Here is a 23,412-nt window from a genome sequence, read left to right on the forward strand (position 1 = left end):
TTTTTTTATTATTATATTTTGAGCTTGCTTTTCACCGTGAAATTTATACCTAGGATAAACTTTTCACGTCACTCTCAATATAACGGTTGTGATAATAACGGGCAATATCACTAATGACTGGCTTTATTTGCCAGAGCGTCAATTAAAAACGCACACACTGATATAATTGAATGTTCCAAATGACAATACTAAAAAGTGAAATGGACATTTCTACATGTCTATCGCAAATATACACAATATACGTATAAACATATATCAATTCGTATATGTTGACTTTATATTACATCTTTATACTTCATATTTACGGTGTTTAAACCAACTTTTTGTTACCAGCAGTCATTTCATCTAGTTTATTTGATTCATATTCCATTAGTATATTTACAAAGGATTCGTACCTTTGGGAAACGTTCATACTGATTGTGAGGTATTGATTAATACAGAGCATCAAATAGTATCTAAAAAATACAAACAACTCTCGTAATTTTATAAAGTACGTATTTTGTATGGATTTAAAAATAAAATTTATTTAAGAAAAAAAATTTTAACTATACTAATAGAAGGATTTAATTCTATTTAATAAGATTCAGTAACAGATACTTAATGATTTAGTAACAAAACTTTCATTACCAAATATTTAGTAATAGGTACTAAATCATTTATTAAAGCCCATTTAGCTCCACCAAATAAATATTTAGTAGTATTTAACAAATGATTTATTGATACTTAATAAATTGATTGGTCTCAAAGAAATTAATTTTGTAACTAATTTTAGCGTGTAACCTAACTTTTTAACTTAAAATAAATTAAAATAATTAAAATAAATAATTTTAAGTAAAAATATAAGGTATTATAAAGAAAAGAATTTCATTAAAATATATTTTTTTTGTTAGGTTGGCAATAGCCTAATCGGCTCGGTACCTGCATTTCGAAAGAGTGGGACCAGGGTTCGATTCCGGCGCGCACCAATATTTTTCAATGATTATAAACTAAGAATATGTGCGTTTCATTGCCAGCCTCTGTACCGGTCGGGTTTTCTGTGGTTTTCCCATATAGTTATGGAGGTAAAATGTCATTATAGAAGTACCTCCATACTATTTAAAACCGTAATGCAAATGCAGGTACTGATTATAACGCGTAAGTCGGCCACAGTCGCAGCACATGTGTGTCGGGCATGAAAGAAAAAATCCCGACATGCAGGGGGGTGGGGACGAAAAAGTGGTTGAGAGTTATAATGACGGGGTTGAGAGACTATATTGCGGAGAAAAAAGTGGAGAGACAATAATTCCCCGACCTCCCTTGTAAAACACTCTACAGTGATACAAGTAAAACCATCCTCAATTATAACCTCAATTATATTTTTTTGTTTGAGACATTTATAAAATTAAAGTTTTTAACATATCAATAATAGATAAATTGAAAAATGTAAACTAAACTCCACTAAGAAAAGACATAAATAGAAGACATTTATTAGGAGTATGTCCGTTTTCAAAGGTTTGATAAATCTCCCAAAATTGAACTGAATAAAATAATCTGAGTCACTGAATAGGTTATGTATCACATAAACATTGGAATTAAAGCATAGCCATCTACCGACAATATTTACCATGAAATATTTCGACGTTCTAATTAGCAAATTGTCTAACTCCATTTTAGAGAATCTTCTATTTTTACGAAAAAAACAATTAGTTTAAAATTTACTATCACTTTGAAAAACCATTTAATATCATTATTATCTAATAGAGGTATAATATTTAGGTTTGAATCATTCAAATAATTTATAATTCAATTATGGCTACATCAAAATGTTAAAAAATCATCCTTTAAAAAATAATGAGTTAGACAAATTGCTAATTAGACCATCGATTTAGTACCTGTTACTAAATATTATTTGGTGGAAATAAATATTTATTTCCATGTAATAAGGCTTTGTTCTTATAAAGAAATCATTTATTAAACTGTAACAAATAATATTGATGGGTACAAAATATTTGATTCTTCCAAATAAATGAATAAAAATTTTGTTACTAAATCAGTTTAGTACTCCATACTAAATCCTTCTATCAGTGTACGAAAATAAATTAAAAAAAAAAAATTTTTATAAAAAAAATTTGTTTTTTATTTAAAATTTTTATAATTTAATATGTAGAACAAACAAAAATAATAAAACAGATACTAAAGTTACATAGATGCTATTATTCCGGTGAATAAAAGCATACAACAATAACATGCCGAAATAAACCACCATTTATTTAGTATATTTAATACAATGATGAGTATAATAAACGATATGTTTGGTAATTTTGCTTTTAACTCCACTCATTACGCCACTGTTTAACTGCTCTCTATGATTCTGTACGCGGGAGCTTGCAATAAGAGCATACCGGGCTATTTATACCACGTATGTAATATGAAAGGGCTGGAAGGGATTTTGGGAGATGAAAAGAGAGGTCAGTCCGCAGTCTCTGGTTCCGAACGTTCAGTTGATCCATTCGAGCAGCTTCACTGTACGTACGTAATTTCCACCCCTTGTCTGTCATGCATAATCAACCCGTTTTCCATCAACGACTGGCACAATTGCAAGAATAATCTCTCCGCGTTTTAATATCTTATATCTTATTCATAACGCAGATTCAAAACTACCGTTAATGCTGGAATTAATATTCAATTGAAAGCTTAATTTATTTTTGTTTTTCTGTTTCAGATATTCACGCGCTTCGGAAAAGTATTAAAGATTGTCACTTTCACTAAAAACAGTAAGTAATTTTTTTTTATCATTCAAACCTTTTTTATTTTAAAACTCAGTAAATTTTTTTACGATAAGATTGAATTTTTTTTTCAATGCAAATAATTAGTTAACAAAAGAATTTTATAAAGTTTTGCACTGGAAAGAACTTACGAAAAAGTTTTCTATCGAGTTAAACTTGTTTAAATTGCCGTTGAAAGCTGACACTATGATTTAGAGCCTCTATATTTTATTTTATCATTAATATTACATTTTTATTAATTAAGGAGAAGCTATATGTATATAAATATAAATATTTATAACTATAATTAATTATCGATGAAGTTGAATATTTACTTAAACTTTCCTCTTACTCTGGTAATATAATTAAAATATCACTTTCGGGTCTTATTGAGTCACAATAAATCAATTTTAACTTAAATTAATAATAACTAACAATTTAATTAAATTAATAATTATTGTAAAGAAATTAGGATAAATTTAATTTAATAATTATATTATAAATGAATTTAATTCTTCGTAAAGAATCATTAAAAAAAAAGCTAAATTGAATTATTAATTCGCAGGTACGTTCCAAGCCTTGATACAGTACTCGGATACAATAGCAGCCCAGAATGCTAAAGCGGTAAGTACATTCCATCTGGTATAATATTATATGGGTTGGCCTTTTCAAGCCCCTTAAATTTCCGGTCTGCACACACGCAGTCTCCGGTACGGCAGCGGGAATCCCCAAGGAAAGATAGATCAACTTGGGAATATTCTTCAGACTCTCATGCGCTTCCACTCGCGCGCGTGACGTGAATAATGTAGTACGTTACATTTTCGGGCCTCACTTCCGCAAATCGTGTGCAGAAATTATCCTATTAATATTTAAATGTCAATTTTCCACATGCCAATTTCCGCCAATTCCTTTAAAAAAAAAAAAATAATAAATTTACTTTCTTCGTGAATAAAACTTTTGCTTTTATTTACTTTTTTAATCTAAATTCAAAATTATTGTCTCGGTACCGACGAATTATAACAAATGAGTCTGGCCGCTAGCGCTTCTTCTCTTCAAAGATTTTAATAGTCTCGAAGTCGTCGAGAAAATTTTCTCTTCCTACCTTCCTTGTAAATATATATACGCATTAACTAACCAAGTTCCAACGCAGACTCGTTGTTGCGCATTGCCCAGAGCTAAACTTTTCTTTTCTTCCCCAACTCTGGTTTATTTTTACTTGTATAGAGTAAAATTCTTATGATCTTGTCATTATTGAACATGTAAACCTTACTTACTTACTTTTTAACTTATTTACTTATTTTTCCACCCATTATGAGACTTTAAACTTTGTTTTTTTTTTTTTCTTTTGATCATAAGTATTAAAAAAATAAATATTGACGTAATAAATAAGGGTAAAATAATTTTTAATTAAAAATTATTGGAAAATTTTATTAACATCGGAAGTATTTATTTGATCACTTCTGAATTACGGCGGAAAATTCTGAACCTTTTTGAGAAATTTATTACCATCCTGGAAATAAATTTACCTATCCTTATTTATTTCGTACAAATGCTCTGCTAATTAAATACTTTTGGTACAATGATATAAGATGTAACACACTTTTTTTTTATTTAAAACAAATAGGTTTATTTTCTTGGTGTAGAATAAATGTAAGAAAACAAAAAAAAAATTAACTAAATTTTAAATTTAATTTTTACAGAATTAAAAAAATTTTAATTTTACTTTCCAAAAATCAAAAAATAAAGAGATCGTAAAAATTTTAAATCTACATTTTTATCAAAAGATCTTTAGAGTATTACTTATAAAATTTTAACTTTTTTTTTGTCTCAAAATTATTTTTTTAACGCGCAATAAATAAAAAAAGAAACTAAAATCCGAATTTTAATAAAATAAATTAAACATAAAAGTAACTGTAAAAATTTAAAGTTTAAATTTTCATCAAAAATCATTAGAGTAATGTTTATAAAAATTAAAATTTTTTATAAAAGAAATTTAGAAACTCTAATAACCAATGTAAGCGCTTAAGCAAATATTAAATTACAAACTAGATACTATTGCGGTGTACTAAATATACAATAATAATTTCTCGTTTACTCGAAGAACAAACAATAACTCAAGAGCGAGTTTGGCCAGCCTAATGGTTCTAGCATATACATATAATCTAACTTCCGTTTTTATCCTCGGAAATTAACCAATTTAGCTAAACCAAAGAAAAGCAGTAATGTAATTAAATGTAAACAGGAAATGTAACAATGAACATTTAATTAGATCGGTCAGGTCAATGTAAAATTAATAATGGCATTGCTTATTATATGGAATATTCATTAGTGAGTGTAAATATGCAAAATGGCAGTTGATGGCCGAGCGAAGTCCAGCTGGAGTTCGAGTTCCAAGTCCAGAGAGAATACCAGATACCGGGCAGGAACGAGTACCGTACTGAATACTAACATCCGAGTGCAGTTGAGTCCACACATGTAACAGAGAGCATAAGTCAAACAAAGCCCCGGCAGTATTATACAGACTGGTATACTGGTATACACATTGCTCGTCATATTAAAGGACCACGAATTCGCCCACGCGTTCGCGTCATTGTGTGGTCGGTTCGCTGCTGTATTATTAATGAAAATCAAATATTCCCATGTACAACTGTTCACCCTCGATGATATTCTCCATACTCGCACCGCCGATCCTTTTCAAATTAAAATTATATTAATAACTTATAAAATTAACCAATTAATTAACTCACCGCTAATTAATTTACTTTTTTTCCGTTCATTGTATTATGTCAGTTATTATTGGAATTAATAATTGAAATTTTTTTATCCCGTAGACTCTCGATGGACAAAACATCTACAACTCTTGCTGCACACTGCGCATCGACTTTAGCAAAATGCAGAGCTTGAATGTCAAATACAATAATGACAAATCACGGGATTACACAAATCCGACGTTGCCGACTGGTGATCCAAATCTTGACGCCGCTTCTTTGGCACTTGGTGGTGAATTACTTCCTCAGCTTCTTCTCAGTGCTGGTACTCAACAGCGCGCTCGTTTACCTGGTAAGTACTTTTTTAAGATATTTTTTTAATTTTTTTTTTTTTTAGTTAATAAAACGTCCCACATCTTTCTCTTTTTCTATTTTTTTACTACATCTTTTTCTTTTTCTATTTTTTTTATTACATCTTTTTCTTTTTCTATTTTTTTATTACATCTTTTATAAAAAACATCTAAAATTATTAAAGTTTTTGCTGTAAATAAATTTTTTTCGTGGTTCCAAATTTTTTTTTATTCTTACAAAATAAATTCAAAATTTTACAATGAAAAAAATTTTTTGTATTAAATTTAATATTTTAACAATTTGTCTCATTTTTTTAAAATTATTTTTTTACTTCCTCAAGGGTAAAAAAGCTCTCAAACTAAATTTTTATTGTTGCCACTAAGAATTAAATTTTTTAATTTACCTAAAAAAGATTGAAGTATTTAATTGCATAGTAAAGACTCATAAAATAAAATGAAAATTTTTCTTAAAAGCTGAAAATTAAAATTCATCATCAATCTTAAAAAAATTACTCAAAACTCTAAAGAAAAAAAAAAATAAATAACCCTTCATCTTCTTCTTAAAACTCTTACTCTTTTCTTACTTAAATTCTCATTGACGCTCACCAGCTGCTTAAGCATTTAATATTCGCGTCAATCAATCAAGTGGGTTCTGTTTTATTAATGTAATCTCATGAATTACCTGAAGTAGAGTCAATTACAGGAGCTCCGAGCGTCCTTGCGTCGCCTTTTGCCGCAATGCATGGACTCCCCTCGCCTCTAGGAGGCCCTTACGGTAATGGCGTGGCACCAGGTGCTGGACTCGCTGGTCTTGGCGGCTTCAGTCTCGGCGCGGGTGCTCTGGGTGTTCGTGTGCCCGGCAATCCCCAGATTTCCTCTGTCTTGCTCGTCACCAATCTTAATGAAGAGGTAAGTCCTTATTTATCACTCAGTTACATTCTTTTATTATTTTATCATCATAATTATCATCATTATCATCATCATTATAATCATCATAATTATAAATTCACTCCTCATTCCACTTCCCGTAAATTAACAATCAAATTTATGCTTCCGTCATTTTTGTCTAAAATTTTTCAACCCCCATTTTTTAATTTTTTTTTTTTTTTCAATCCATTTTAAAAATTTTTTTTTTAATACTCGAGCTAATTGGTATGTACATTACAATAAAAATTAAAATGTAGAAGCTCAAGTAGTAATTTTTAGTATTTTTTAAAAATATACTAGAGAATTAAAATTTCCTCTTCAAATAATAATAAAAAAATAAATAAATTACCAAAAAAGTAATACAAAGTTTAGTACGCTTTAAAATCAAAAGATTTTAGTGAACAATAAAAATTTGACGGGGAAATCGATTCTTAGTGCACATGTAATCTTCGTAAATGCCCAGCATAGATTCGATATATAAATACACGCATTGAATAAATCACCTAGCCATCACAATCCTATATAGATCCTCCGATTAATCGTAATGCCTCGGCATCCATCTCATGATGCCCGGTCATCATTTTTTTATTTTTCTATTTTCTCTTAAAATGTAAAAAAAAATAAAAAATAAATAAATAAAACCAACAATAACAAAATTCACAATCTAAATTTCATGCACACATTCAAATTTTTGTAATAAATGTTAAAAAAAATGCTCATAGTTAAATCGCGACCCAAATACCAAAAAGGCGTATTACAACAGCCAGATAAGGTTTTATGTCAAAAGGGCGTATAAAAAATTTTTTTTTCGCAATTCAACTTAGAACTGCTCAAAACGTAAAGATTTGTCAAAAAAAATTTTTTAGTGTACTAATGCCAAAAGGGCATATCTCAAGACACACGCCCTTTTGGCTTTAGAAAAAGTTTAGCCTAAAGCCAAAAGGGCGTATAAAAAAACTCAATTTGTATAAAAAACTCAATAACCATGTTAAATATCGCAACTGTTTTTTTTCTTTTTCAATTAAAATTATAAACAGAATTCGTATTAAAATTGTAATAAGATAACAGACCCAGTTATTGACATTGGCCTAGTTGTTTGACACTTGCAATTTTATTCTAATTAAAAAAATCAAATGTTTTCAAAAAACCAATTTTCTTAAAATTTATAATTCAAAAATTATATTTATTAATTCATTAGAGTCAATTTGTTTTTTTTTAATTAAAATAAAATTGCAAGTGTCAATAACTGGGTCTTTTACCTTAATAACCTTTGAAAATACCCATTGGTAATTTAATAATCAATATATATTTTCAATTCTGCAGCAAAATTAGTAACATAAATCGCAATTCAAAGCAATCGGCAAAAAAAATTATGCGCCCTTTTGGCTTTAGGTCACTAAATTTTCAATGTCCTAAAGCTAAAAGGGCGTATAAGTTAAAACATACGTCTTTTTGGTTTTGGAAATTTATTTTTTTATTTTTAGACTTAAAAATAGTTAATAAAGCAATTAGTAAAAAAAAAAATTTATACGCCCTTTTGGCATTTGGGTTGCGAAATAATCAAATAGAAGATTTTAAATTTGAAATTACCGAGGATTTTTTTTAACATTTGTTACAATTATTTAAAATATTCTGTACAAATAATAATTATTAAAAATAATTCTATAAAAGAACCGGGCATCACGATTTTTGCCGAAGTTATTACACATATCTCGCAGCTGCAACTTGTCACTATACTATACTTACTATGTGTACTACTATTCGTGAGTGCGTACAAATTTTATTATTATTTTTCCAATTATTTATCAGTTAAATATACATAAGTAAAATAATTAATAAATATTAAATAAAATAAATGATAAATAACAATTAAAATTTGTGCGCAATCACCACCCGTACTATTACATTGAATTCTATGTACTCGCTGACTACTGACTGGACTCTGTCTGTTCTCTGTGTAGATGGTCACGCCTGACGCTCTCTTTACCCTGTTTGGTACGTCTCCACATTTATATTATTAATTATATTACATTATTAATTATTATATTTAAACAACTCACTACTATGTAAAATCACCGCTGTCTCTATATTATTATATCAAAATAATTATAATTATATAATAATAATAACATTATTACAAATTATTATTATTATAATTATAATTATCGAATGATAAATTAACGTGTATGCCAGTAAACAATTATGCGAATGAATTTACATTAAATAAAACGCATATATCAATATAGATTAAACTTATTCAAGTAAACAGCGTTAATTCAAAAATATACATTATTAATTATTATTAATTAATTAATTAAATATAACTAAATATGAGAATAATTAATATATTTAAAATCTATATTCTTATCTTTTTATTAATTAATTATATTATTTATTTTATTCCACTAAATTTCCGTTATTTATTTTATTTTAAAATAATATATTAATTACAATATTCACTACAAATTCTTTTATCTATTTATCATTGCCATTATTTTTTATATATACATATATATATATTTATATATATTTATTACATATATAACGTTCACAATCTTCTATTTCTCATTTATTATCTGAGATTCTTCACAGTGATTAATATATATCAATTATTCATCCATTAATTATTTATTTATTAATTTCGTCGCCTTCACATTGACATAAGCTTTTGCTTTAATTATTTTTACAAGTAATTCCATAGGAAAATGCCATTATTATTATTATCATCATTATATTTTTAATTATTATTATTTTTGAGGCACCTGATAATTTTATTATAATTTTCATGATTTTTTCAATTTATTTATTTATAAATTTTATTTTTATTGCTAACCAACTTAGCCGGGTGCCTTTTGCATGATCTAGACCACGGTCCGATCGTACCCCGATATTCTCATATAAATTTTTTTTTGTAAATTAAAATCAAAATTAGTTTCCATAAATATTAGATTTTTTATGATAAAAATATTGATTGATATTCAATGAATTAATTTTTTTATTTTAATTTTTTATTAATTGAAAAAAATATTACGTATAGGCGTTTATGGGGATGTACAACGTGTGAAGATTCTTTACAACAAAAAAGACTCAGCCCTTATCCAGATGGCCGAGCCTCATCAAGGACATTTAGGTAATTAATATTTTTTAATTTTTATTAAATTAATAAATTAATTGTAACTAGCAACCTTGCAGTCACTAAGTGACTGCCGTGACTTGTGAACTATAAATAAATAAAATTTTGCTTTATTAAATAATGAATTTTGTTAAATTGCACTATACTATCTTAACTATTGACTTTTTTTAAGATATAAGCTCATCCCGATGTTATACTCATCAAGAGCTTTCATTTGAGTACCCACATGCATTTTCATATATTTTTCATATATACATAAATATATATATATATATAATATATATAAATATATGAAAAAATTGATGTGGATACTCAAATGAAAGGTTTCAATGAGTATAATGTCAGGGTGAGCTTATATTTTTAAAAATATCAATAGTTCACAAGATACAAGGTAGTTTCTTAATTATGTTGAATTGCACTGTACTTTCTTAACTATTGACATTTTTAAAGATATAAGCTCATCCCGATTTTATACTCATCAAGAGCTTTCATTTGAGTACCCACATGCATTTTTGATATATTTTTCATATATACATATATATAATATATATAAATATATAAAATATATGGAAAATTGATGTGGGTACTCAAATGAAAGGTCTTGATGAGTGTAATGTCGGGGTGAGCTTATATCTTTAAAAATGTCAATAGTTCACAAGATACAAGGTCATTTCTTAATTATGTATCTAGAGATAGAGCATTTTCGAATGCAGTCTAAATATTTATCATAATAAATTAATTATCGGTGAGAATGATATGAAACCTTGAAAAGGCATAAATTCAAGTCAAGACTTTTGCAATGACACTAAATTTCACTGAAAAAACCGATTTAATCATATGACTGTCTATATAGATTACTAAATATTAATTAAAATTTCAGCAATGACTCACATGGACAAACTAAAAGTCTTTGGAAAACAAATCAGAGTGATGGTGAGCAAACACCAGACTGTCCAATTACCGAAGGAGGGACAACCAGATGCGGGTTTAACTAAAGACTACACCAACAGTCCTCTTCACCGATTCAAAAAGCCTGGCTCGAAAAACTACCAAAATATCTACCCACCAAGTGCGACCCTGCATTTATCAAACATTCCGTACGTATTAACGAAATTAAATTTTTTTTTAATTAAAAAATTAATTAATTAATTTAATTCAAAGCAGCTTATTGTTGAAATTGATTAAAATAGAGCAAAAAAAAAATCATTTAATTAAAGATAATAATAAATTATACTAATTGATTATTTGTAAAAATCCAGGGCGACTGTAACAGAAGACGAGATAAAGGATGCATTTACGTCGAACGGCTTCACAGTCAAAGCATTTAAATTCTTCCCTAAGGACAGAAAAATGGCCCTTATTCAGATGCCTAGTATGGATGACGCAGTAGCAGCTCTCATTGTAAGTCTCTTTAATAAAATTAAATTACATTGAATTTAAAATAAGGTAAAGTACCCAGTAGTTGAACAGGTTTCAAAGTAAAATTTATTTGACCCTACTTTTAATATATAAAGATGTAATTATTAGTTCAAATTAGTGATTTTCATGAAAATATAAACAATTTTGAATTGATTGAAGCGCAAAATAACGCAGATAATTGATTATTTATATTTTGACAACGTTTTTAAAATAGACTATGAAAGGAGTAGTAGTTGAACAATCAATTCTGACAAGCCGCAGTAGTTGAACTAATAAAATATATGACAATAGGCACAGCAAAAATTTCCAACGTTTTATTGAAATATCAAAAGAAATATAACATATTATTGAATAATATTAAAAATAATAATGTGAATATTTAATATGTTCATTCAAAAATGAGAAATATTTGTATCTAATTTTTTAATTACATTTTTTATAAATAATTTTTAACTACACTAATTTTTAGTCATAAAACTTATTTAATTTGCAGTAATTAATACAAATTATAATGCTGATCACTATAGTGCTATTAAAATTATACCGCCCCAGCCTGTTCAAGTTCTGGGTACCGTTTTGAAAATTGGGAGGTATAGTTGAACGCTAAAATTTAATATAAAAATGATAGTTTATGCCTTTGCAAAAAATATTGTATTGTATTGTATTGTGTTTATTATTATGCCAAGGCAATTAGCCGAATAGCAAGAAATTTTACATAGTTGTGTTTACAATAATAGCATACAAAGTTAATTTAATTAATTTTTACATAACATAAGTGCAGATATGATAAATTATAAACTACATTACATGTTTTCGGTGTAATTTATTTGACTACATAAATTTAATAACAAACTTAAAGTTTAATGAATTTTGGATCTAACTAAGATAATTGCACAGATTTAATAATTTGTAATATAAAATATCAAATAATGACTAGGCAAACAAATTTAGAATAAAGAAGCTACTGAAAATCCAGTTCAAGTAGATAATCGCAAATCTTTACTTTAAATACTTCTAAACTACTAGCATTTACAATTTCTGCAGTCAGATTTTGCCATAGTCGTATTGCAGTGACTACAAAAGAATTTTCTAAAGCAAAAGTAGAATATTTTGGTAGTTCAAAATTTACATTATTCATTTTTCTCGTCTATAAATGTGCATTATTTAGAAAAGACTATTTCATTGGGTGTTACAATTTTTTTTTTACTTAAAATGATGATATACCTTTTTTTTACTGATTGTTCGGTTTACGGTTTAGTACCTTTTTCATGAAAAAATGGCATCTATCGGCTATTATCGACATGTCAACTTTTAAGTTAATAAAAATATAATTGTTTTGATTTATCATTGAAAAAACTTACAGAAATTAATTACTGTATCATTGAGTAATTATAACATGTGCATATTACTCATGATAAATATACGGATTTTGTAATACATTTTGAAAAGTCTGTTCAAGTACTGGTTCCATTTTTATAAGTGTTCAAATACTGGGTACTTTATTTTAGAATGATTGAAAAAGAAGCTAAAGATTTGAAACTTTTATTACAGAAAATGCACAACTATCAATTGAGTGAGTCCAACCACCTGCGAGTTTCATTTTCAAAAAGCAACATCTAACAAGAGAGACCTTACATCGAGTCGCAGTGGTTCCAGCCATACGCTCTTGTTCACTATTGGACCCACTCTACCCTCTATGACTGATAGATCCACCGACTCCACAATCGCTCCGATAATGGACTACCATTCACCCAAGCACACTACATACTACTGCTAGATACTGCTATACTTTACCCATCGAACTTAACAGCCAGCTCGCTATCATTCGTCAACGTCCTTCAGCAGCAACACTTGACAATCAAAGTCTAAGGGAATGAGTATCAGGACTTCGGTCAACTTGTCACATTCCTATTAAACAAACGCTATCAGTTATTACAATTATTTTATCTGATAATTAATTATTTTTAGTTATTATTATTAATACTAATATTAATATTAATTTAGATTTTAAAAGCTAATCATGTGAGACTTGATAATAATTAAGAATAAGAGTGTCTTTGCGTTACTAAAGTATACCGATAATAGTTGATCATGATAAAAATTACCGTCGGATTTAATAAAAAAATAACTTATTGTATTGTCTGAGCTCAAGGTTCCCGATTTTAAATAGTATTGCGATTGTCTATGTCTGGTTTTTCTAAACAGAAAATTTAACAAAACTAATTAATTATTTGTGAAAGTTTGTTGACCCGAGATTAAACATTTAAATCTCAGTTACGACCTAGATATAGACTTAGAGACTAAACTATTACTATTATTTAGAGTTACGGATTATCAGCGTCTATTATTACATTACAAACTCGATAAAATGGATCTGAAGACTTTAACGATTGAAATGAGCGCTGGGTTGCTGATATATTATTGATAAATAGCAGTTTTATTAACTCTTGTACAGAATCCACGTATCGTAAGATATTTAACAAATAAGCCGGCCGCGTTAGCGTCCACTTGCTGGTGATTCATATTATTATTATTAATTATTATCATTATTAGCGCGTAAGAATTTTTAAGATAAGACAAGATCTCTTGCATCAATATTAATTTTATTTACAAACATTCTTACGGCTTCCCGGTGCTACGTCGGTTTAATATATAATTATTCCTGTTACTCTCCGCGCCGCCAATACAAGAATGTTTGCTGGAAAAAAATGAAAAAATAAAAAAAAAAAAAAAAGATGATTAATAGCAAGAGATGTGACATTAATTTAAAGAATGATGAAAAGAAATGTCTGGTTAATAGTTTAGGTATCCAGTATTTACCTGGTCGGTCATCGCCGCATCTTGACAGCAGTTAAATGATCTTTAATGTAACGTGATACTGAAAATAGCAGATCTGATAATTTATTTATATTTTTTTATTAGTAAAAATTAAAAAAAATGCAGATTATACCTAAAAAATTTGCATTTTTTAGATAATTTTTACGGTAATACTTATATATCTAAAATTATTGGACTTAAATAAATTAAATAATTAAATAAATAAATTAAATCAGAACTTCTTCAGACGGCTATTTTTAGTATCACAAACCCGATTAAAAAATGAGCTGAAATACGCAAGACAATCGTGCTGTGTTTTTTTTGGGAACCAGCATATCAGATGTACAAAAAAAATGTAATGAACTATTAATTATTTTATAAAAGTGATAATTATTTTTTGTCAAAGTTATATTGTATAAATAAATTTGATAAAACGGCTGTCAACTATGCGCGCGATCCAGGCTGATTTTAAACAAACAAACAAGTATAGATCCACACATATTTATATATTTATTAATAATTAATATGTGTGTATGTATTAGGGTGGCGCAAAAAACCGCCTATTTTTTTTTTTTTTTTTTTTAGTCGAGTAAAAAAATGTTGGTTTTTGATGTTTTAAGAGCTCTCTCCAAAGGACAGCTTAAAAAAAATTTTTTAAAAGGTCGCTCCAAAAATTTTTTTAAATGTCAAAAATCGATTTTTTTTTTTTTTTTTTTAATTTTTTTTCTCATTACGTCATAATTTTATAGACAAAAAAAAAAGGTTTTCCTGAAAATTTCAGTTCAAAATGTGAATTTTATAAGGTCGCTCATAATTTTTTTTTAATTTATTAGTGACTATTTAATTGGAATAGCATTTTTTGACTCTGAAATTTAATAAAATTATGAGCGACCTTTCAAAATTTAAATTTTGAATTGAAACTTTCAGGAACTTATTTTTTTTTTGGTTTATAAAATTATGACGTAACGAGAAAAAAAAATAGAAAAAAAAAAAATTTTGATTTTTAAAATTTAAAAAAATTTGGAGCGACCTCTTAAAAATTTTTCTTTAAGCTGTTCTTTGGAGAGGGCTCTTAAAACATAAAAAACTGACAATTTTTCACTCGAAACTTAAAAAAAAAAAAATAGTCGGTTTTTTTTGCGCCACCCTAGTATGTATGTCTAGTTTTTAAATTATTTTAAACTTTTGCATTGAACAAGTATTACACGCACACGATCGCCGATACATCCACACATTATGTTATACATTTATTTTATTGTTAGATTAGGTCTTATTTTTTTTTTATTTCTTATTTGTTATGGATTATTGATAGCGTATAATTGTAAGGATAATGATGATGAGGATCGTTTAACATATCGCCGTTTCATATATTTGAGTATATAAATATAAATATAAATATTAACATTATTAGTAATAATAATAAAATAAGAACAGAACAATGTAATGTATTAAATAGAAACAGACAAAACGGGTTATGACAGACAAAGATTGAGGGATTTTTATTTAAGCTCATGCTAAGTATAATTAATAATTATCATTGCCTGTGAGATTTATTGTATTAATTCCCGGTACGGATTTATATTAATGTGAAAATTGTCTTCCATCGGCAACTCGATCGTTCACCTCAACATTTAAATAATTAATAATTATTAAAGCTATTATTACAATAATATAAATTGATAAGTTTAATTAACCTTCAGTCTTTGTTTTGGTAAATACCCGTAATACTTTTTGATTGGTTATTATTATTATCATAATTAATAATTGATTAATAAAAGCGCGGTAATTGAAAATCATTTAAATCAATGTTATATATTGATGTAAGATAATAAATAAAATAAAAGCAGTAGATGATACGATAGCTGAAATAAATAATAAAATAAAATGGTTAGTTTGCAGATATGTAGTGTTATAAAGACAGGCCCAAAAGTATATAAAGTAAATCATGGTATGATAAATATATATTAAAAAAAATAAAATAAATGAAAAAATATAAATATATATTTAAAATAAGAAAAAAATACCAGCGAAATAGCAATGAGCTGGTGTTGTATTTTATTATCAGCTGGCCTGGCGGAATATAAATTATTCATTTTATTTTTTATTTACTATTTTTGCCCCTCGAAATCAAACTCTCGAATAATTATTGAAACTATCAATTTATAGTGAGTTTTAAAAGTTGATTAAATGAAGATAATTAAAGGATTAAGAATGAAATGATATTATGAAAAAAAAATAATAAAATAATGATAATGATAAATTACAAAAACAAATAAAAGTATTGATGTTTAAAGTAATATTGATTAATGAATTATTAAATTTTAAAGTTACAAGTTACGTGATGTCGTATTCGACGGTTATTGTTTTACATGTAAACGGAAGGACTCGATTTATTGTCAAGTTTATTATTAATTTTTAATTATTATTAATCCAAGTATTTTGTGACTACTTTAGTTAACTTTTTATTATTATTTTTTATACAATAAGTAAACTTGTGTACATTTTTATCTGATGCATATTTTGAAGTCAATTACATTTTATTACTGTGTTAAAAAACAAAAAATATGGATAAATTGCGTGTTAATCTAGAGTTAAAATACCAGATCGTGTTATAAAAAATTTTTACAATTTTTATATAAATTAAATTCAGCATATTAATCATTTTCTTCCGACAATTTTTGTTCCAGTATTTTTATACTCATTTTTTCAATTTAATTTTTTTCCATTCAACAATTTAATTTTTTCATAACTGTTTTAATATATTTAATAAAAAATTTTATGACACGATCTGTTAGTTAAAATTAAATAAGCGAGTGCCGGCCCCGGACAGTTAGTATTTTGTGCCAAACTAGGCTTAACCATAAAAAAAAAAAATAAATATTTAACAGATAAATAATTAAACGTTATAAAAGGCCAACTCAGCGAACTAAAAACTGTTAGCAAAGAAAAAATAAAACTCAATTGAAAATATATGTATTTGTATAACTGACCAATATATAAAAAAAATAATAATAATGATACTAAATACTAAATATAATAAATATGCATTTAATTAATAAATAAATAAATAAAATAAAATAACAGCCGGCATGAGCGAACGGGGCCAGTTTGAACCTATGAATCTGTATTAAGAATCTCCAGTAACTGTTTTAGATAAATAATTGTCGATAAATGGCAAGTTGATAATTAGATTTCCGCAAATAAAACAAATATACTATTTAAAAAAAAAAAAAAAAAAAAAATGACACGCAAAAACAAAAATAATTATAGCACGCGCACAAGTAATTATAGTATTAACGATTGTAGACAGCGATTACAATTATAATTATAATTTATAGCTATTAATTTTTAAATTAAGATAACATTTTTTAATGCATTTTATTGCCAGAATTATTGTAACTGCTTATGTTTATTTTATTTAACTTTTTTAATACCTACTTTATTTTAAACCATTTTTAATAATACTTTTTACCGTCTGTTTTATTTTATTTTATTTTACTTTATACTTTAGTATTAATATTCATTTTTTTGTTCCACCTCTGGTGCACTTTCATGCTTATTTATATTATAAATTTAATGACAATTAAGTTTTTTATTTTCGGTGCTTCCTGTCACGCTCTCAAATCCTCGATAAATTCCTCCAAATAAATTCCTTCCTCCATTTTTATAAATATATTTATTTATTACCAATATTTTATATTTTATTTATAAATATACTACAGAAGTTACTTTAGTTAACAACAACAGGGTGACTCGAAGTTCTTCCGTTTTTTTTTAAATAATTTTAATAAATTAAAAACAATTATAAATAATTAACTGGTTATAAAACGCAAAATATCGTGTATAAATTTATTAGCTGGATTGAGGGGGGCCGAGGTGAGACTGGATTAGCCAGCACTCGCTAAGTGGTGTTACAAAAAAATATAAAATATAATATATTTAGGTGGAAGAATTTTAAATGTATCAGCCGTGAATTAATCGTACTTATTAGTGAATACAAATTATAAATAAAAAAAAAAATGAGTGTTTCTGATAGAAAAAAAAAAACGCGTACACGGAAAGAACAGGATGACACTGGATATCATCCCAGATTATACTGAGTGTAATTTCAGATAGTAGCTAGTATAATCCAGATTACAATGAGTATAATCCAGATTACAATGAGTATAATCCAGATTATAATGAGTATAATCCAGATATCACGCAGTATAATCTCGATTTTTCTAGTTACTATCTGAAATTTTTTTTCACCACAGATATCACTGAGTATAATCTGGGATGATATCCAGTGGCATCTTGTTCTTCCCGTGTATTTTTATTAAAAAAAATTACCATTCATATCCGATCGGTGGGTAGTTACCAATTAGCGCGTTAAATATTATAAAATTTGATAAAAATTAAAGTCTCAGGTGCGAGCGGCTGCATTTCAATATCATTATATTTTATTAATCAATAAGACTAGGATAAATAAAATAATTAATTCATTGATTGATTAATTAATTAAGAAAAAAAAATTATAATTATTATTATTCATTATTATTATTATAAAACTATATTAATTGTATATCGTTGCTCGCATATTCACACTTATCATCCAGCACAAGCATGTTATATTTGACTGAGAGAGAAAGTATCACATAAAAAAAAAAATAAAATAAAAAATGATAAAAAAAAAATATTTGCCTAACTTTAAAGTCGTAAGCAATTTATTTAATTACTGAAGTATAATTACAGTATCGACAGGTAATTTATAAAAATAAATAACACTTACGACTTTACAGCCAGACATGTTTTATTAACAGTCAAGTGCGCGTCAGGGTACAGAGATAAAACGTTTTCTAAAGATAATTTAATGAAATATTGATTAATTAAACACTCGAGAGTGATCGCCTAATTAACCAGGTGATATATAAATATATATATATAAATATATAAATATAAATAAATGGATATAGATATAAATATTTGAGCGATTATTAATCGCGTTAATAATTAAGTTGGTAATCAAAGGTGTAATCATTGTGGACTAAAATAGTTTAGATGAATTTAAAAAGGTTGGACGTTGACCAAAAAAATGTGTTTAATTAAAAAAATTGATGATGTATAAAATGGGAATGGCATTGTAGCTATTGCTAATGTAATATCAATTATTATAATAATTTTATTATTAATTAATTAATTAATGTTACGTATTACAATGTTAAGAAAGAAGAAGAAGAGATATGAAATAACTTAAAAAGTAACGTGGATAGCCTAGAGGTTTTTTCAAGTATGTGAATACTAATATTGTACATTACATTGTACTCGAGTTCTTTGGTCCCGGTCTCCCTACTTGTCTTCTATTCTTTATTATCCCCTTTTAAATATACGGTGAAAACTTTTTGATTAAACTCCTTGGATAGATAAATCCTAAAGCGGTTGTAATGAGAACAAAGTAAATTTTTAACTGTGGTTAAGTGTATAAGTAATATTTGTGTAGAGGACTTTTTTTTTAATTTTTTTTTTTTAGGGTTTTTATTGTGATTATTGTTGAGAAGTTTAATTAATTTTTTAGAGTAGCTTCTTTGATAACTATTAACTGTATGATAACGTGCATAGTTAATGACAATCACTATCGACAAATTGACAAGTAAATTCTAAAACTGTTTAAGCTGCCACGCACTATCACTTGCCTGTTTAATTTTTTTTAAACGGCAATTATATTTTATTTTATTGGTTTTTTTTTATTCTGTGTAAGAAAATTAGTTTTAAAAATTTAATTACAATTCTGAGATTTTTTAAAATACATTTTTTTATCAGTAAAAAAAAATTATTAGCTCAAAATTTTATTTTAAAAAAAATATTTTTTAACTAAAAATTTTAAAATTAATTTCCTTGCACAGAAAATAAATTTTTAGTAAATCTTCATAAAAAATAAATTGCCCAAAATCGTTAAAAATATTATTTTAAAATAATTGCCGTTGGATTAAATAATTAATTTTTCTTCCTGTTGCCCTTCTTTTCTATCGCTGACAGAAATGATCTTTAAAAAATATGACCTTAAAAAAAAATTAAATTAAATTTTTATATATATAAAAAAAAAAGAAATATTTTTACTAGTCAGTTATCATCCTGACCTGTAATTTAAATAAAAAAAAATATAAAATTAACTTGTAATTAATCTCGGGTGAATATTTATTAAAGATTATTAATACTGTCAGTTTAGCCATTGGATAAAAGACTAAGTAATAAAACCTACGTTGAATAAAATAATTATTGGGCCAGGAATTGCGTTGCAAATCACAATCAGCTCAGCTCCGGCAAGACTCGTTGAAAAATAAAAATTTATTCATCAAAAGAAAAATAAAGAATCGCTGAAAAATAAAGAAGAAAAAAATAATTTTTTATTTTTTAAAATGAGGATTATTGTCTGAGCGGGCGTTTTACAATTAAGCTTATGTATAAGTTTATTATTAGATTTAGTAAGTGACAAAGAATAATAAACAATCAATTAAAATAAAATAATGAAGCTATTTAATAAAAAAAAAAAAAAAAAAAAATAAAAAAAATACATCCTGACTAATATAAAGCGTATCACTAGTGAAATATTTAAAATAAACGTACCTCTCGCAATCAAAGTGTTGGAATATATAAATAATATATAAACTTGTGTTTTAAAACATAAACATTCACGGATTTAATAAAGTAAAAAAAATATATGTATAAAAATATGAATATATAAATAATACTGCACATATGGATTGGAAATGAAAATAAAATAAAAAGGGACTACTGAATTATTAAAACACTGCGAGATTTAACTTGGGTGATTGCGCTTGTATTTGTAAGCCGATGAAATGATGATTATTGAAAATATTAACAAAAACAAACCGAGCGAAGTAAACAAATAAATAAAAAGTATACTGAAATAATAAAATATATAAATAATAAATAATAATCAGTAACGACAAATGAAATAAAGTGATAGAAAATTCACATTAACATGATAATTTATAAATGTGAGACTGCGTTATACCATACATGTATATTATACATCAATATATATGTATATTTTTTTTTAACGATTGTAAAACATCAATAACAGGCGTACGCGTATTAAATATTTAATATACAGATAAAAGATGTATGATAATAAACACAAACTCATCTCTCCAATTGTTCTCCGCTGATCTGTATACATATTTCTATATGCATATGTTTTATATATACTTGTATATGTATAGGTATATTTCATGCTCTTGCATGATTAATAATCATGTTAAAACTCTGCACGCTAGTACTATCTTGTACATACTCAATTATTAACGACAGGAAACTCGTTTAAAACTTTATTAAGCTTTGCTACCCTTTTTTATAACTTTTACACCCAATTTCTCTTCTGTTTGTCTTTGTAAATTATTTATTAAAAGCCTTTTTATTACATAATTTGATTTATGAGTTTATAATTGAAATGTTCATCTACGTGTACGGTTGATTGAGTATTTAAAGGGGAAATATATTGCTATGTTTGTCAGAGAATTATTTTTTTTTGACGGGTGAATATGCAGGATTTTTTTTATATTTTAATTAAAATTATGTATTGATTTTAAATGAAAAATATTAATTAATTGTAGAAAAATTAAAACTGCATATTTACATAAAATTTTTTTTAAATTGCTTGAATTTTTTGCTTTTAATATGCTTGTTTAAATGTCTAAATATCTGATTGAACATTTATTAAATTAAAAAAAAAATCTTTGAAAATATAAAAATTTTTTTTTGTTTTTTATAAAATAAAAAAATCAGATATTTAAACAAATTTTAAATTTACAAAAATAAAAAAAACCTAAGAACTATATTCTTGTATCTGCGACTATATTTCATCTTCTTCTTCAAAACTATTATCAATAACTATAATTGTTCTATCTTAAAAAAAAAAAAAAAGCATCAGTGTATACTTTGTATTTGTATATTTCGAACACACTAGACCTATCAACAATGAAACACCCAGACGATGTAAATAAATAAAATTTTGTTTCTTCCTCTAACCGCTATCTTCCAAAAATCGAAGAAGGTATTTTGTAAAAGTAAAAATATTATAAAAGGTGCGATAAATACGCACAAGTTCGACCGAAACAATCGTTACGAATTGTGCCTACATAAATATATATTTTATGGGATCAACGTAACACTATTAGTCAGAAAAATAAATAAAATAACTAAAGATCGCAATTGATCGTCAACAAATGTATCATACTAAAAATTCTATATCAAATATCTAATAAATCTTATATATCTTTATTTGGTCTTACAGCACTCGGGACAACGCATGGAGTAAATACAAAACAATCAGTTTTATAAAATATAAATTGTAATTAAATTAAAAGCCAAAAGTAAGACAATCTAACTGTTATTACAGTTGATTATTATTTAAATTAAGTCGTTGTCCCGGTGTGCTTTATTTTTTAAAATCATATCTGGTGTCTGCGCTCTTACACTCTACCATTTATCTTATTATTTTTTTATTTTACTATTACTATAATTACTATTATTATTATTATTATAAACTCTGTACCTCTATAATCCATGTACCTATGTAGTACTGTCTCTTTACTTGTATCTGTATCAAAAAATACGCATCGTAGTTATACATATATGTATATGTAAACATATATCTATATACATAATCTACATTATTGATAATTTTTATTCTTTCCTTTCATCTTCCACTTATTTCTTCAGTCTTATCTGCATCTTTAAACTAAATGCATCAGCTGGATTTTCTAATCTTGATTTCTAAATCTAAAATTTTGGTTTCGCAATAAAACAATCGCTTCTTCTTCTTATTCTTTTTCTTCTTCAGTCGTCAATATAAAACAAACAACATTAATAAACGTTGTTACCAAAATTTCGACACGTAATGTCTACTTAAAACTTTTGTAATTTTCGAGTCAATAATTAACTCTATCAGTGATATATCTCTATTGTGATTATTATTAACATCATTGATAAGAATTAAATAGATAAACACTAATTTTAAAGGGGTGATTACAATAGAGCGTTGTATTAGAGTTATTTATCATTGCGTTAAAATTTTTTTTTTTATTTTTAGATAAAGTTTTGGGTAGGCATTTATGATTAATATGCAAGTTAGAAATTTTTTTGAAGTTAAAAATTTTCTACTTACAAAAAAAAACTATTAAAGAATTTTTCTAAAAAAAAACTATTTATATTTACACAGTAAAAAATTTTGCGTCAAAAAATTTAATGTTAAAAATTTTTGTGTTAAATATTTAACACTTTTATGTGTAATTTTAACATTTATTCTGTTAAAT

The 23,412-nt window shown here is 26.2% G+C and overlaps 1 protein-coding gene across 11 annotated transcripts in view; it reads left to right on the top strand.

Moving 5' to 3' along the window:
* Positions 1-13,395, top strand: part of LOC123261664 (polypyrimidine tract-binding protein 1) — a 172,677-nt gene extending 159,282 nt beyond the window's left edge. For 8 of the 11 annotated variants that reach the window (XM_044723370.1, XM_044723368.1, XM_044723375.1 and 5 more), the window contains 9 exons: positions 2,702-2,753; positions 3,310-3,368; positions 5,576-5,804; positions 6,491-6,711; positions 8,691-8,724; positions 9,767-9,859; positions 10,743-10,959; positions 11,122-11,263; positions 12,833-13,395. In XM_044723370.1, the coding sequence (XP_044579305.1) occupies positions 2,702-2,753; positions 3,310-3,368; positions 5,576-5,804; positions 6,491-6,711; positions 8,691-8,724; positions 9,767-9,859; positions 10,743-10,959; positions 11,122-11,263; positions 12,833-12,901 (1,116 nt within the window). In that variant the 3' untranslated portion in view covers positions 12,902-13,395. The remainder of the gene's footprint in view (positions 1-2,701; positions 2,754-3,309; positions 3,369-5,575; positions 5,805-6,490; positions 6,712-8,690; positions 8,725-9,766; positions 9,860-10,742; positions 10,960-11,121; positions 11,264-12,832) is intronic. The other 3 variants (XM_044723371.1, XM_044723374.1, XM_044723372.1) reach the window with 2 other exon arrangements.
* Positions 13,396-23,412: the final 10,017 nt, after the last annotated feature.

The sequence above is a fragment of the Cotesia glomerata genome, linkage group LG3 (genome assembly GCF_020080835.1).
Source record: "Cotesia glomerata isolate CgM1 linkage group LG3, MPM_Cglom_v2.3, whole genome shotgun sequence".
Lineage (NCBI taxonomy): Eukaryota > Metazoa > Arthropoda > Insecta > Hymenoptera > Braconidae > Cotesia > Cotesia glomerata.